The sequence below is a fragment of the Lactuca saligna genome, chromosome 2 (assembly GCF_052625555.1).
Source record: "Lactuca saligna cultivar CGN05327 chromosome 2, ASM5262555v1, whole genome shotgun sequence".
NCBI classification, from domain to species: domain Eukaryota; kingdom Viridiplantae; phylum Streptophyta; class Magnoliopsida; order Asterales; family Asteraceae; genus Lactuca; species Lactuca saligna.
The window spans coordinates 98,270,669-98,285,417 of record NC_136418.1 but is presented as its reverse complement, the minus strand read 5'-3'; the positions used below and the strand labels follow the sequence as shown (position 1 = coordinate 98,285,417).

General features: G+C 32.5%; 1 protein-coding gene, 1 long non-coding RNA gene and 1 pseudogene across 2 annotated transcripts; all 3 read left to right on the top strand.

The window, feature by feature from the left end:
* Positions 1-1,939: 1,939 nt before the first annotated feature.
* On the top strand, positions 1,940-2,837 carry LOC145029907 (putative serine/threonine-protein kinase PBL22 pseudogene; annotated as a pseudogene).
* Positions 2,838-5,131: 2,294 nt separating this feature from the next.
* Positions 5,132-7,024, top strand: LOC145029906 (F-box protein PP2-B11-like). Its single transcript, XM_078978350.1, has 3 exons — positions 5,132-5,209; positions 6,142-6,352; positions 6,461-7,024. The coding sequence occupies exons 1-3, from the start codon at positions 5,132-5,134 to the stop codon at positions 7,009-7,011; spliced, it is 840 nt and encodes a 279-aa protein (XP_078834476.1). The 3' UTR covers positions 7,012-7,024.
* Positions 7,025-12,248: 5,224 nt separating this feature from the next.
* On the top strand, positions 12,249-14,380 carry LOC145031228 (uncharacterized). Its single transcript, XR_013676897.1, has 4 exons — positions 12,249-12,761; positions 12,906-13,021; positions 13,579-13,723; positions 14,057-14,380. It is a non-coding gene; the product is annotated as an uncharacterized LOC145031228 (long non-coding RNA).
* Positions 14,381-14,749: the final 369 nt, after the last annotated feature.

Genomic DNA, 14,749 nt, shown 5'->3' with positions numbered 1-14,749 from the left:
CGCGGTTACAATACTTGACTTTTTAGGTCGTTTACCTGTAGTTGAAATATCGGGTTGTCACAATTACTAACGACTATAATAATAATAATAATAATAATAATAATAATAATAATAATAATAATAAATTTCTCAAAAAATATCAAACATACTAAAATAAAAATATTATTATTATTAATAATTAAATATAATAATATACTTAATAACAATGTTAATATTAAATATAAGAATATTTTAATATAAGGATAATAATAATAAAAGTTTGAAATATAATAATAATAGTAATAAGAATAATCATAATAAGAATAATAGTAATGTCAATGTGTGATTAGCCCACTTGGTAGAGGTTTGCCTCTTAAATCGGAGGTATCGAGTTCTAAACAAGATGTTGATGATTTCATTATATTATTTCCTAACTATTAACCCTGCCGTTCAATAATAATAATAATAATGATAATAATAAAAGTTCATAAAAATAAGATATTTAAAATAATTAGATTAATTGTAAAGTTACCAATAATAAGATCAATATGTATAATAAGTAATTAAAATAATAATAATCCTTCGTAATAAATCAAAATCTTTTTATCACATGTCGTCTTCTCATTTATTTGAATACGTGTTATTTTCTATAATTTTTGAAAATTTTATTTTCCACTTATCATTTTTTTTGTACTTTTCATTTTATTAAATTAAAATTCCACATTAAATATGTAATATATGTAATGTATTTTTTAGAAGGCTTTATATATTTAATGTATTCAATGTATTAAATCCTAATTAATTTTAATAATTTAAATTTTTTCTAATTATTTTTATAAATTCAAACTTCTTAAATTATTAACATTTCATATTTATTTTTAAACTAATGTAAAAATAGATCTCACACCTAGTATTACATATTTTTTATCTAAATTATTTTGGTCGGAAGAAGTTGAGAAATTTCGGTAGGAGGAAAATGATATTTCTTATTTTAGTGTTATGTATTTGAAATTTATGACAAATTTCTCAGGAAATATCCAATTAATGTTGATTATTTTGGTCGTAAAATGGTCCGAAAGTTCAATCACATTTCCGACCGTTTCAAACTTTATCAATATTTTATCTTGGGTTTCATCTGTGTTGGAATTTTGTAGCAATCTCCCATGCTTTTTTTTCCTCTAAACTTTTTGTAGGATTTAAAATGTGATTCAAGTAGTATTATTTATAGGTTCCCAACTAAAGAGTGTTTATGCAAGCCTAGGAGAGATAAAAAGTAGGATCTCTAGTCTTTGTAAAGGGGTTTCTCTTCCATGTCAATTTGTCTAGTCCTTATCTCGAATACGAATTCCCTTAAACTCCGATGTGAACCACCTAACTAAACACGCCACGAGAAAAAGTCAGCCATATATAATAAATGTTCCTAGTTTTATTTGACTATTTCATGGTTGATCCACAGGCTTTGTTGTTCTGTTTAAAAGTTACAACCGAGAGTATGAGATATGCATCACATCGTTGTAAAGGCAAATAAAGAAGGTTTATAACTAATAAATAATCACAAAAAAGGACAGTATTACCAAGTCCAGATTAATGTTCGGTTTGTGAAATTCCAAATACGTATTTTATTGTGGTAGCTTCAACATTTCATTACTAGTTTTATCCCACTCTTCCACCTGTTATATGTCTTGCAAAGATAAATTATATAAGATACAACACTTGACTTTAAAGAACATCTCCTAGTGGTTCTTGCACCTATTACATGTCTTGCTAAGTTGCTATATATGATAAAATATACATGATACAACATTTGACTTTTAAACGACTTCATGCTAGTCAACCTTTAAAAGATTCTCTAAGCCACAACGTACGCGCTTCTAAGCAAACTGGGTTCTATATATATTCACAGAAAAGATGATACTACCATTAACCATACATAATCACCAATATAAAAAAGAAAAAAACAATGTCTTCGGTGATAAACCTAGAAAAACATCGAATTCCACTGAACGAGATCATTCGTGCCACAAAAAACTTCAGTTTAGAAGTTGTAGTCGGAGATGGTGGATTTGGTATGGTCTACAGAGGACGGCTCTCTAACCATTGGGAAAACCAGCTAGTAGCCATCAAACGCCTTGATGGTAATCTTTATCAAGGAAACAAAGAGTTCCATAATGAACTCAAGTTGGTTTCAAGTTTCAACCATACAAACATCATCCCATTCGTTGGCTACTGTGATGATGCAAATGAGAAAATTATAGTTTACAAGTATGCTACAAACAGAAGCCTTGATTATCACCTCCGAGACCTAAATATGAGGCGTTGCCTAACATGGGCACAACGCCTGAAGATCTGCTTGGGGGCAGCAAGAGGTTTAAAGTACCTTCACTCAGGTGTTGGGGAACACAGGAGAGTAATTCATAGAGATATGAAGAGTGCAAATATTTTGTTAGATGATACTCTGGAAGCCAAAATATGTGATTTTGGTTTGTCAAGATTAGGTCCAAGAAATCAGCCACAGACCTATGTCCGTACAAGGCCTTCTGGTACAAGGTATTACATTGATCCAATTTACAACGAAAGAGGTAGGCTCTCTAAAGAGTCCGATGTTTACTCATTTGGAGTGGTAATGTTTGAAATGTCGAGTGGGATGATGGCTTATGAAAAGGGCGTTGGAGATGCTAATGAACGATATCTAATCGACATAGTTAGAAGCCACTATGACGACCATAAACTTGTTGGCGGACTTGACCAGTTAATGGACCCCTTTATCAGAGGTCATATTAATATGAGTTCTTTTGTTAAATTTAACAAAATTGCACATGAGTGCATTAACTTGGACTTAAGGAAACGCCCTACATTAGATAGGATCATCAAGACGATTGGGGAAGCCATGAATATTCAAGTAAGTCTTTTACTCATCAATATTATCAAGGAAATATATTTTCATAGCAAGATTGAAAACTATCATGCCTGGATCATCCTTCCTAATAAATGAAAATAATTTTGCTATATGTCACTCTCTTATTAAATTGGACACATTATTTTTTAGTATTTTTGAATAAATGTTTTTTCCATTTGTCATTTTCTCAATTTTTTTTATCTTTTCTTAATTAACACATCATATTTACACCTTAATTAATAATTGCCTTAATTGAAAATAACCAATAATTACAATATTACTTATATAGTATTTTTAATATGTTTCCTTTTAAACCAAATTTTAAAATTTAATTTCAAATCTAAAATTTCAAATTTAAATAAACTTCTGTTCAAACATTTATGTTTAATTATTTTTGTATTATCTAACGCGTATAACATACGGGTCTTACAACTAGTACACTAATAAAATAGTAACTTTTTTGCCATGTGTCACCATATTAGATATTTTAATTAATGTGTTGACACGTGTCAATATATTAGTTTTCCATTTTAAATTTATTAGACCTTCTCATTAATGTGATTCTATTTTAAATTTTAAATTTTAAATTATTGTTTTCATTAATTCACAAATAAAAAATATCTAATATATATTAAAAATTAATTTTATATATTTATTTGAATCAATGATTATAATTTCACATAACTAATAAAAAATATCTCTTAAATTAATAATTTATTTAAAATAACTTATTAATAATTTTGAATTTTTACTATAAAAGTTTCATTAATTTTATAACCGTGGTTTCCACGGGTTATAAACTAGTATATTATATATGCTTCTATTCTATTTTTTTTTAAATAACAATAGTCTATCACTAAAAGAATATATAGATTTGTCTCGAAACCAAAACATCTTATCTTTAATTCCTCCGTAAACTCATTCTAGCAACAGATTTGCAGGTAAATTCAACTGCTTCATACTTCTAAAGGAGTCGATTTATTCTTTTTACTAATCACTTAATCAATAAACTGATAAGATTTCCAGTAATGTAGTGGGTACCTGCATTGTCCAATTTGTTTATGGACAGTTATAGATCCTCGAATGACAAACCAATTAATTAACCCAGAAAACTCGTCATGAATTAGGATATGGAAAGATATTAAAAAGTGAATGTGATTCTTTTTTTTAATGTTGGTATTTGCAAGTGCCAGTCAATCATCACTTGTTATGCGGGCACTACAAGAAATTGTAACAACACAAGAATAGGAATAGTGTTTTATACCAAATATTTTCAATGAACAATAATAACTTCTTATTTAAAAAATCAACAAAAAAACATAAAAAAATAATAATTCGAACAACAAATATAATCAACTCCTAAACTACTCATTCATTTCACATATGTCCAGACCGCACTTGAATCCTCAACCTTAAGTAGGGAGGACAATATCTGATACCGCTGAGCTAGAAATTCTTTAATAACAAAATAACTCAAATGATTATGTATAAACTCAAGATGAAATTCAAACTCTTACAAGAACAGAAAATAGTACTACAAGAAACCACGACAATATAAAATTAAATATATTGATAAGTGAATATTAAATGGTAATTTTATATATGATTATGGTTGTTGGAGGTGGAAGAGGTGATGATGGTTCAGGTGACAAATCTGACAATGGTTGGTCGGTTGGTGGCGGAGGTGGTGGTACTGATGGTGGCAATGGCGGTTGTGACGGTGGCGGTGACAGTTTTAGTGGTGGGGGAGTGGCTAAGGAAAAAAAGAACGGAAAAAAGCTATCTGGAATATTAAACTTTATCAAAAATAAAGGTCAACATGATGTTGAATTGGATGCACGGACACATTTTAGACACCCTATAAACATCTTTATCAAAAGTCAACCTGTAGGTAACTTATTTTAATCATCTTTTTCAGAAAACAATGCAATTTTAACCAATAAAAATACCTTAAAAACTATTTAGGGTGTCTAAATGGTAATATGGGGTGTCCCTTTAGCTAACCCCACATTCATCATAATCAATACCTTTTTGTTATCCTTTTCCGTTATAGCGTTTTAGAGCTTACTTGATAACCTTAATCAATACATGAAGCAACATAACCAAAATATCATCGATACAGGTTATGCCACGCCATTTGTAATAAGTATTTCGCTATTTTCGGAAGGCCGACTACAGAAATACTATCCCTAAAGTCTATGGATATGTGTTAAGTTGGCGCCATCTAGATAGTGTTCAACTCATAGGAAGATTCCAATGCCGTTGAGAAGTTGTTTCTGCCATCGGATTACCGTGAAGTATTCATTTGGAGGTGGTTTTCTTTCTTGGTTTTTGGTTCTAAAAGTAGCTTTACTGTTTAGGTCATCCATATCAGTGCAATATCAATTATATATATATATATATATATATATATATATATATATATATATATATATATATATATATATATATATATATATATATATATATATATATATGACAGGATCAGTACTGAAATAAACCATGTACATCAATACAATATTCATATTCATAATAACAAAATGGTTCAAACATATTTATTATATTAATAAGTAGAAATCTCCTAAGATTTAAATATTAATGTATTAGTTTGCTATTTCATTAGCAAAAAAATAATATATATTAATTGTTTGTGCGTTAGGTCTTCATAATAACATAAAATTATAATATAATATTTATTAGAGCTAATATAAATATAGTTTTATATACATTGTTGTCACATTATTTATAGATATAAATTTAATCATAAGTTTAAAATATATAATATATTATAATTTTTATAAATATTACATTAAAATATAGTTTTATATAACATTTAATTTAATATATAGATTAAAATTCATAGTATAAATATAACATTAAAATATAAGAAGATAAGACTTGAAAGACTTTTAACTTTAGAAAGAACTCACCCTACCTGGCTTGGAAATAGTGGAAACATGGCATTGCAAAAGTTTTGAAGTCGTCGATGTAGGTGATCTTATCGCATTCACATTTTCCATTATCAAGACTCATATATCATCCTTGTGATACGCTATTTCCTTTTTCCTTGTTAAGTATATCTACATATCCTCTTCGATATGTGTTCCGGTTAAAACTGCATGCAACTACAAAGACTTTCCAAAATACAAATCATAAACATTTAAAACAAAATTTAATACCTTAATTCATAAGGAAAATGATTTGTTTCTCTTTAATTGTTGAACATGTCTTTTGCTAAAATTTGGTCTCTTATTATTCCTTAATAGTGCTTCCAGCTAGATAGGGAGAGTGGGAACAAGTGTTATATGTTGGGGGCAAAGGAGCTATCAATTGCATGGAAAGATGAACCCCGCTACTGGGATTGGGAACATATACCTGAATCAAGGTCTCTTTCACCATTTTATACAATAATAAATTTAACAAGTTATAATATATTCACATGCATTTCACCAAGACTTGAAACAAATATTACAATTTGTTTTCCCACCTAAGAAGAGATTTTTCCTCTTAATTTTCGTCATATATCCAAATTGAACAACTCTAGCAAAGCAATGTATGGTCCTAGTGGGAGTATGATGTAACTGATGACTGTATACACAACCATCCACATATGTTTCCAATTGTGTAGGTTTACGGAGGTGTGCGTACTTAAACACGTATGTTGGCTTGCTATCCATGGCAAAATATCATCTGCAATGTTGTCACCAAACAGTCCATATGTTGCATATCTCATCTTTCGAACTACTAGCGATTGCAGGGGACTTTCTGTGCCAGCAAAAACAAGGGTGAGATTTGGTGGGATAAGAATGGAGACTGAAGGTGTGTATCTTCTAAGACCAGGGGTTAGTAGTAGAATATTGAATCTGGAAGAAACTTATATGTATCCTTGTAAGCGCAAGGATGGGTGGATGGAATTGAAGTTGGGAGATTTCGTGTGCAATGAAGGAGACGATGGGGAGGTTGAGATGGTTTTCGAGGAGGTTAAGCATTTAAACTGGAAAAATGGTCTTATCGTGGAAGGCATCGAGATTCGAACAAACAGAATCCAAAGTGACAGTTCTTTTTTACAAGACTTTTTAATAGTAAGTTTATTTATGTGTTGTTTGTATATGTTGTCTATGTACAAATTGTTTTAAACTTTTGATATAGTGCCACCATTGAAAAAAGTTATGGCAAGAGCGTATAAATTCATAAGCTTTTTGAAAAAGCTTTGGTTTGATAAAGGCTCTAAATTAATAGTTTTTTTTTTCAAATTTTCAAAACTTATTTATTTGAAAATCACTTCAAGAAAATTTGGTTTTAGCTACCAAAAATTACCAACAAACATATTTTGTTGGTAATTTGCTTCAGATTTCCAACAAAAATACAACAAAAGAAGAACCCAACAAAACTCCAACAAAATACCGGCAAACATAAAAATCATGAAAAGTCTGTAGGAAAAGCGTTGGAAATTTCCAACAGAGTTCCAACGGAATATTAATTATATTTAAAAAATGTTATTTTGTAGGAATTTCGTAGGAATATTAATGAGCCAAATGTTCCCTCCTTTTCTTTTTGTCTTCCCTTCATTTTTCTTTTAAGTATTTTTATAACTACTATTATTTTATATTAGAATTATAAATATAATAACATTTATTTCATATCGTTACTAACATAAATATTATAACAATTAGTATATATATATATATATATATATATATATATATATATATATATATATATATATATATATATATATATATATAATAAGAATTAATAATATACATATAATAATTATTATTAATATAAAAATAAATATATTTATTACTGTTATTTTGGTTATTATTGTTACTGTTTTCTTAGTAGATTTATTATAATTGTATTTTTTGTATTATGTTTATAATAATAAGAAGAAAAAAAATGCAACAACGATCCTGTTATATGCATTTTTCCGAGGTCTAGTCAAAACCTCAACTTTTTTTTAGCATAATGGTCTTTTTGACCATGTTTGTATGGAGATTTGGTCCCTCATAAAATTAAAATGACTAAATAACCTTTATTAGATTTATTTCTATATTTTTTTCTATAAGTGTTTTATATAGTAAATAAAAATAGGTTCTCTCTTTCTCTCCCCCTCTCTCTCTCTCATGTACGAAGTACCCCCAGTTCATCTTCTCCAACGTATTCTTCCTCACCAGTTTACCCTCGGCTCTATTTTTCTCTTCGTGGCAATAACCATGTTCTTCCTGGAATTGAAAAACCGGATAATGTTTGAAAACTGAATCCCATCACATAAGTGTAACAATCATTTTGTACCGCCTTAAATTCGTGGAGCTTATTCTCCATCCTCACCAGAGCATACTCCGATTCCAATTTAGGGTTCTCAATTTAATGGAGCTTCTTCTTTAGGATCTGTTTTTTTTTTTTTTCAACATCAATCCAACTCCAATTTAGGGTTTTAGAGCCTAAGGTGGTGGCTCTGGTGTGTGATTAAGCTCTCTATAACTAAAACAATAGTGATTGTGTTTTTGGGCATCATGTAGTTGCCGCCCTACTGGTGATGATAATATTGCAATCGGTAGTTTTCGGGCCAGAGCATAAGATTTCCATAATTTGTGTTGCCAAGAATAAAGAGCTGATTGCAAACTCGGTGGCCAATCTAGGAAGATCACCATTAACATACCTTGACTAGCAAGCTCAAGACAAAGATGATGCGTATGTTATAGACTGACCATGGAAACGCCTTCAAGAAATCATCGGTGTAAGCTTGTAACAGGGTCTAATTTAGGATTTTTCTGGTTTTTGTATTTCACGAAACAATAACATTGATTTTTGGCTTTCAATAGTTGACGAACTTGTGTTCGAACTTTGTTTGAACTGGTCTATAATATTGAATCGTGAATCTTATGTACCTGCCTATTCATCTATAATAGTGTGCATTGAAGATTAATTATGTGTTCTTATTCATCTTATTTGTTGCAATATGATTTTCTCTTTTAATATGTTGTTTACATAATATATTAATATATCATAATTAATCCTCTTCCTCCTTAATTCATCCTATTAGTTGCTATGGTGAAGGCAACCCAAAAGGACCATGCTCAATGGGTTTAAAAAGGATTTACTCTGAAATTATTTTAAAAAGCATTTACTCTGAAATTATTTTAAAAAGGATTTACTATGTATAAAAATATATATTTAAATCAAAAGGATTTACTCTGAAATTATTTTAAAAAGCATAAATGAAATCGGTCTTTTCTGGCCGAGATTTTGGGGATGTCACATCGGTCGTGTATGTCGAGCGTATACCTCTCAATGGGTTTATGGATATTGGTTGGGTATTGAACATTTGGACCTTAGTTAGGTGTTAGACGTTGGCCTGTTTATAGTAGGTGGGCCTTATAATTTCGTTAGTGGGCTTTGAGTTGCATGAGTTGGGCCTTTTGGGCCTTAGGGTCTAGTATTGTTGTAGCACCTGGTTCATGGTACGTGAATTTTTGCCTAAGTACTTTGTGTTTTTGTCCGTGGACTCGGCAAGTTGGAGGCCCGACTCGCCGAGTAGAGACGAGACTTTGGGGCGCGGTTAAGATGGCAACTCGACGAGTCCATATTATGGACTCGGCGAGTTTGCGCTGACTGATGAAACCCTAATTTCCAAGGGTTTGCACCCTATTTAAACAACCATTTGCGCCCCAACTCCGCCCCATTCACCCCCAGAAGCTCTCCATACGTTCTAGCTCTTGTTCTTGTGAGTTTGAGGCATTTTAGTGTGTGTTCTTGAAGATTTTGAGAAGGAAGTAGAGTAGATCAAGAGGAAGGGAAGGAAGCCAAGCATCTTAGTGTTCTCTCAGTGATTTCTTTGAGGTAAAACTCGTTTTCCCCCTGTCTCTATGTTTATAACTCCATTAAAGTCTTCCTTGAGCCCTTCCCCAAGCTTGTATGTGCATCATATTTCGTAATAAGTTGATTGGCCTCTAGATCTAGGCATGGTTGAGCTCCAACAACTCATATCTACTACCTTTATGGACCCATATTGCATGAAGACCTTAGATCTACTCTTTTGGTTCATTTTGAACCCTAAAAACCTCATGGATGAATATCTACACGTAAAGTTGGAAACTTTACGTGTTATTCATGATCTAGGAGCCCAGATCTATGAATGGAATGGACTAGATTCGAGCAAAATCGTGTATATGGCTCTTGCATGAAGCAGACTCGGCGAGTCGCTCATCTGACTCGGCGAGTCTAGTCACGAGTCTCCGAGATTGTCCCCTTTTAGTTGTGTCGAGTTGTGTAGTGAGTCCAGGGTGGACTCGGTGAGTTGGAAGCCAAAACTCACCCATAATGGAACTCGACGAGTCGATGCCCAGACTCAGCGAGTTCAATGCAATCTCCTTAGATCAAGATCAGACTCGGTGAGTTGTTCATACAACTCGACGAGTCGCTGCATAAGTGTTCATCAGATAAAGATGAACTCGCTGAGTTGTTCATACAACTCAACGAGCAAGATGAAGGACTTGAACATTAGTTTGGATGGAGAATTCATCGAGTCAACGCCTAACTCGACAAGTAGAAATACAATCCAGGTCAGTAGATTGGACAGGGACTCGGCGAGTTGGCGAGCCAACTCGGCGAGTCGGGTCAACTGAAAGTTGACTCTGACTTTGACTTAGGGCATGATCAGGGGTAAAATGGTCTTTTTACCCAAAGGGCAATTAGCAGTATTTGATTGAGTAAGTTGTGGGGATTACAGCTGGAGGATTTCTGGAGCAGCAGTAGACAGTCAGTTCCCGATCAGATCAGCAGCTACTCCAAGGTGAGTTGCCTTCCAGTAGCGGTGGGTCTAAGGCCACAATGACGACCCACCAGTAGGAGATGTATGATAAATGATTGTCTTTGTGATATCATCTATGCTTTCTACTACTTGATATGTTATATGCTAGCATGATATGTTGTATGTGATAGTAGTAGAGTTCGGTTGTTAGGACCGAAGGGTAGTCAGACACCCCAGATATGTCTGATATTATGTTTGTGTTATGATATATGTGATGGTAGTAATAGGGGGTGAAAATAGTCTCCGAGGTTCGGTTGTTAGGACCGAAGAGTAGTCAGTACCCCATAATAGCTCGACACGGGTAGGTCAACACCCCATAATGGCTTGACACGGGTAGGACGGTACCCCAGAATGGCCGCCCGGGTAGTCGGCACCCCAGAATGGCCGTACCGGGTAGTCAGGCACCCCAGAATAGCCTGGCAGTATGTATGTTATGTATTGTATGGCATGTGGTACGGTGGGGGAACTCACTAAGCTTTGTGCTTACAGTTTACAGTTTTGGTTTCAGGTACCTCTTCATCGAAGGGGAAGGAGCTGACACGGTAGCGGTACATCATACACACACACTGGTTTCCGCATCTATTAGATTTCTCTGGGATTTATACTCTGATATTTTGATTGGTTGTATGATTTGGCTTTTAGACATGGTTTACGTTGTGATGTAGTTTGATCAAACAATGTTTTTAATTATTAACGTTTTCTAAAGTAATGTTTTAAAAACGAAATTTTTGGACGTGAAAATTGGGTCGTTACAGTTGTGATAGTGGGCCAAGTTTGGTTAGGTCCATTATGGGTTGGGTAAAATGGGCTTTTATTTTAGGGGTCTAGATTTGGGACGTAGACCCACGATTATGGTTATTTGTTGTGCTAGTGTGGGACCTTCCAGTTTTGCAGTAGAGCACTTAGTTGTGTGATGCTTTATAGTCACTAGAACTGTATGCCATGTATTACTTGGCATTTATATCGACTCAGTTATTTGGTTGTGGACTTAGGGTAAGACCTTCATTTGGACAGTCTGTGTGGTCATATTTGTGTATAACTTGCATGTTTGTTTCCATGAGATTACATATTATAGACAACCTATTATGGTTTGACTATATGTTTGTTTTTATTAACACTTATTATCTTCTTAAAGATCCACTTATAATTTTAAGATCCACTTATAGTTTTAAGATCAAGTGTTTGATCAACCAAGTTTCAAACTTATATTTGTTGATTCTCACTCTCCTTGTTATCCTTTTCATCTTGCAACTTTTTAGGGTCCGTCATATCTTCCGATAGCTGGCACATTTTGACTATTGTCTACGTATAGATTGTATATAACTAGATTTATAACGTCCTCTATCAAGTCTATTAGGATGTGATTAAGACCTAACCCTTCTTATAATGGTTAAACCATTTAATAGTTGTATTATGAAACTTGAAGAATAATTTATAAATTTGTAAATAAACATCATAATAATAATAATAATAATAATAATAATAATAATAATAATAATAATAATTTTAAATGTTCGTTGGAAAACTGTCGGCACTTTCCTACAAAATACCGACGAAATGATAATCTCCAAAAGTTGGATTTCCCTCCTAGTCCCGCCTCCCATTGTCTAGGGTTCGAAATTAGGGCGAATTGAGATGGCCGCCTTCCATCGTCAATGTCCATCTCTCCCACTACCGCTTCCCATATTCGGTTATTCTCTCTAATATCTTTCTCTCTATCGTTACTATCCTTAACTTCTATCTCGACAGGCAATGCCCAGTCACCCCACCACCACCAACTCTTCTAGCCACCCACCCACCCACAGCCTCACAGAAACCCCAAGGCTACTATATCCATCGCCATCCTCGATTCCTCGTCTATGTCTCTGATTCTCTACATCAGGCGATCTAAGTCGAATTCGAAGTATGAAGAAGAAAGTGAAGAGAAAAGGTAGGGGCCATGCCGCTGGTTCTGTTTCAAGTGGATGTAGCATGCAAAGGGCGAGGCATATTTGGAAGAAACGCAGCCAACCATAAACGTTAATCGATTGGAGATTTTGATGTAGCTTCAATAGTCTAATGTCGGGTATCAAGGTATGAAAAATTCTTTCTTTTCTCATTAGTTGAAATAAGAATTACAAAACAATTTGATATCACAATTGAACTGTTAAAAGAAATATGTAGAACACATTCCAAATTTCTCACCAAATAACATGAGACTAGTAATGTTATTGGCAGGAAGCGAAGAAGGGCATACCAAAAATTGAGGTCCGGGCCCAATTCACGTAAGGGTTTTGACGGTGGTCAGATGCTTCGTTACCATAGGCTTCGAAATTTATGGGGTATTGCTGGAGGTATTTTATATATATATATATATATATATATATATATATATATATATATATATATATATATATATATATATATATATATATATATATATATATATATATATATATATATATATATATATATTTGTTTCATACCATTTCTTATTCTTCTGATTATTTAGCATGTTTTTAAAAGTGAATTTCCAAGCTTCTCATACTTGAGTTGTGTTTGACTACCACATGCTTGTTGAAATGTTTTTTTTTTTTTTTTGCGTGAGATATTACATGCTTCTATACTTGAATTACTTTAATGCCCATTGAATCAAGGTATGCATGATGGACTACTGAAATTTGTTAAAGTGAACTTGAAAGTCATAGAAACTGCAGGATTTAAAGAAGGAGAAGAGGTTTCACTGGAGTCCTTGAAAGAAAAAGGGTTGATCAACATCATTATATGAAATTATTAATGTCAATCTGTTTTACATTCACTAAATGTTTCCTGAATGTCAATGTTTTATCTTAGTATTCCAACAGACACTTGTATTATTCTAATATTTTGGTTGTGAAATTCTTGATTTTAGGGTATGGAAAATAGTCACAAAAATCAAAAGGGACATTCACCAAAATGGGATGGATATGTTGATGTTATGAAATTAGGATGCTGGCATGTTGTAATGGGACAGAAAACTTGTATTACTCATACTTTGGGCTGAGATTTACCACCAGGTACTTCCCGTGTCCTAAATTTTTCTTACATTTCACCAAATGACATAGTTTTATCTTCATCTTAATAAGTTACAAGAAAATATTCTAGTTATCATACTAGCATGTCTTATTGAATAGTGCAATGCATTTCCATCTTTCAAATTTGGATTTTTGTAGCCTATTCTTAAACATAACCTGCATAATAACACAACAAAACTAAAAATGACCATTATTGTCCTTGAAATTGGACTTATCAGCCATTTCCAAATTACCATCATTGTTAAGTTCACATTCCCTTTCATCAGCGACGTATTTAAATTGATTTTGATGTTCTTTTTGTGAATTTAAAAACAGGTTATTCGTAGGACTGTAAGTGAGAGTGGATGCCTCCGTAATCATATTTGGTTGAAAATTGTGCCATCACAACATAGGTTTACACGTTCAGATTCCGTTTCCAACACTTCAAGAAATGCAAAATGAAATGGAATTGAAAATGCAACAAAAATTGGCATCCATTATTAGACAGTTCAACCCATCCAGTAGTTCTTAATTTATGTATTATATATATGAGCTAAACATTTGTTGCATAGTGAACTAGTATTAGATAGTAGTATCATTTGGTTGAACCTGTATTGGATAGTTTTTATACTAATGTTTATTATCATTGTGGTTTAAAGTGTATTTGGATTTTATTTATTGTATTTTTTTCTACAAAATAATAATTTGGAATTTTCATTTTTTTTTTACTATAATTTTTACCAACAAATTACCAACAAAAATATGCATTAATGAGACTATTAATAAAAAGCATTCTGTTGGAAATGTGTTGGAAAAATTCTGTTGGAAAGAGGTTGGAAACATGTTATGTTGGTATTTTGTAGGAAATATTGTGTCAGAATATTTTGTTCCAAATGTGTCGGAAATTTATCCGTCGGAAACTTGTTTGAAATTTCGTTGGAATTTTGTCACTCCCTTGTTTCCCACGGCGCTTTTTCCAACAAACCAATTTCGTTGGATCTTTGTTGCTAAACCCTTTTTCCTACTAAA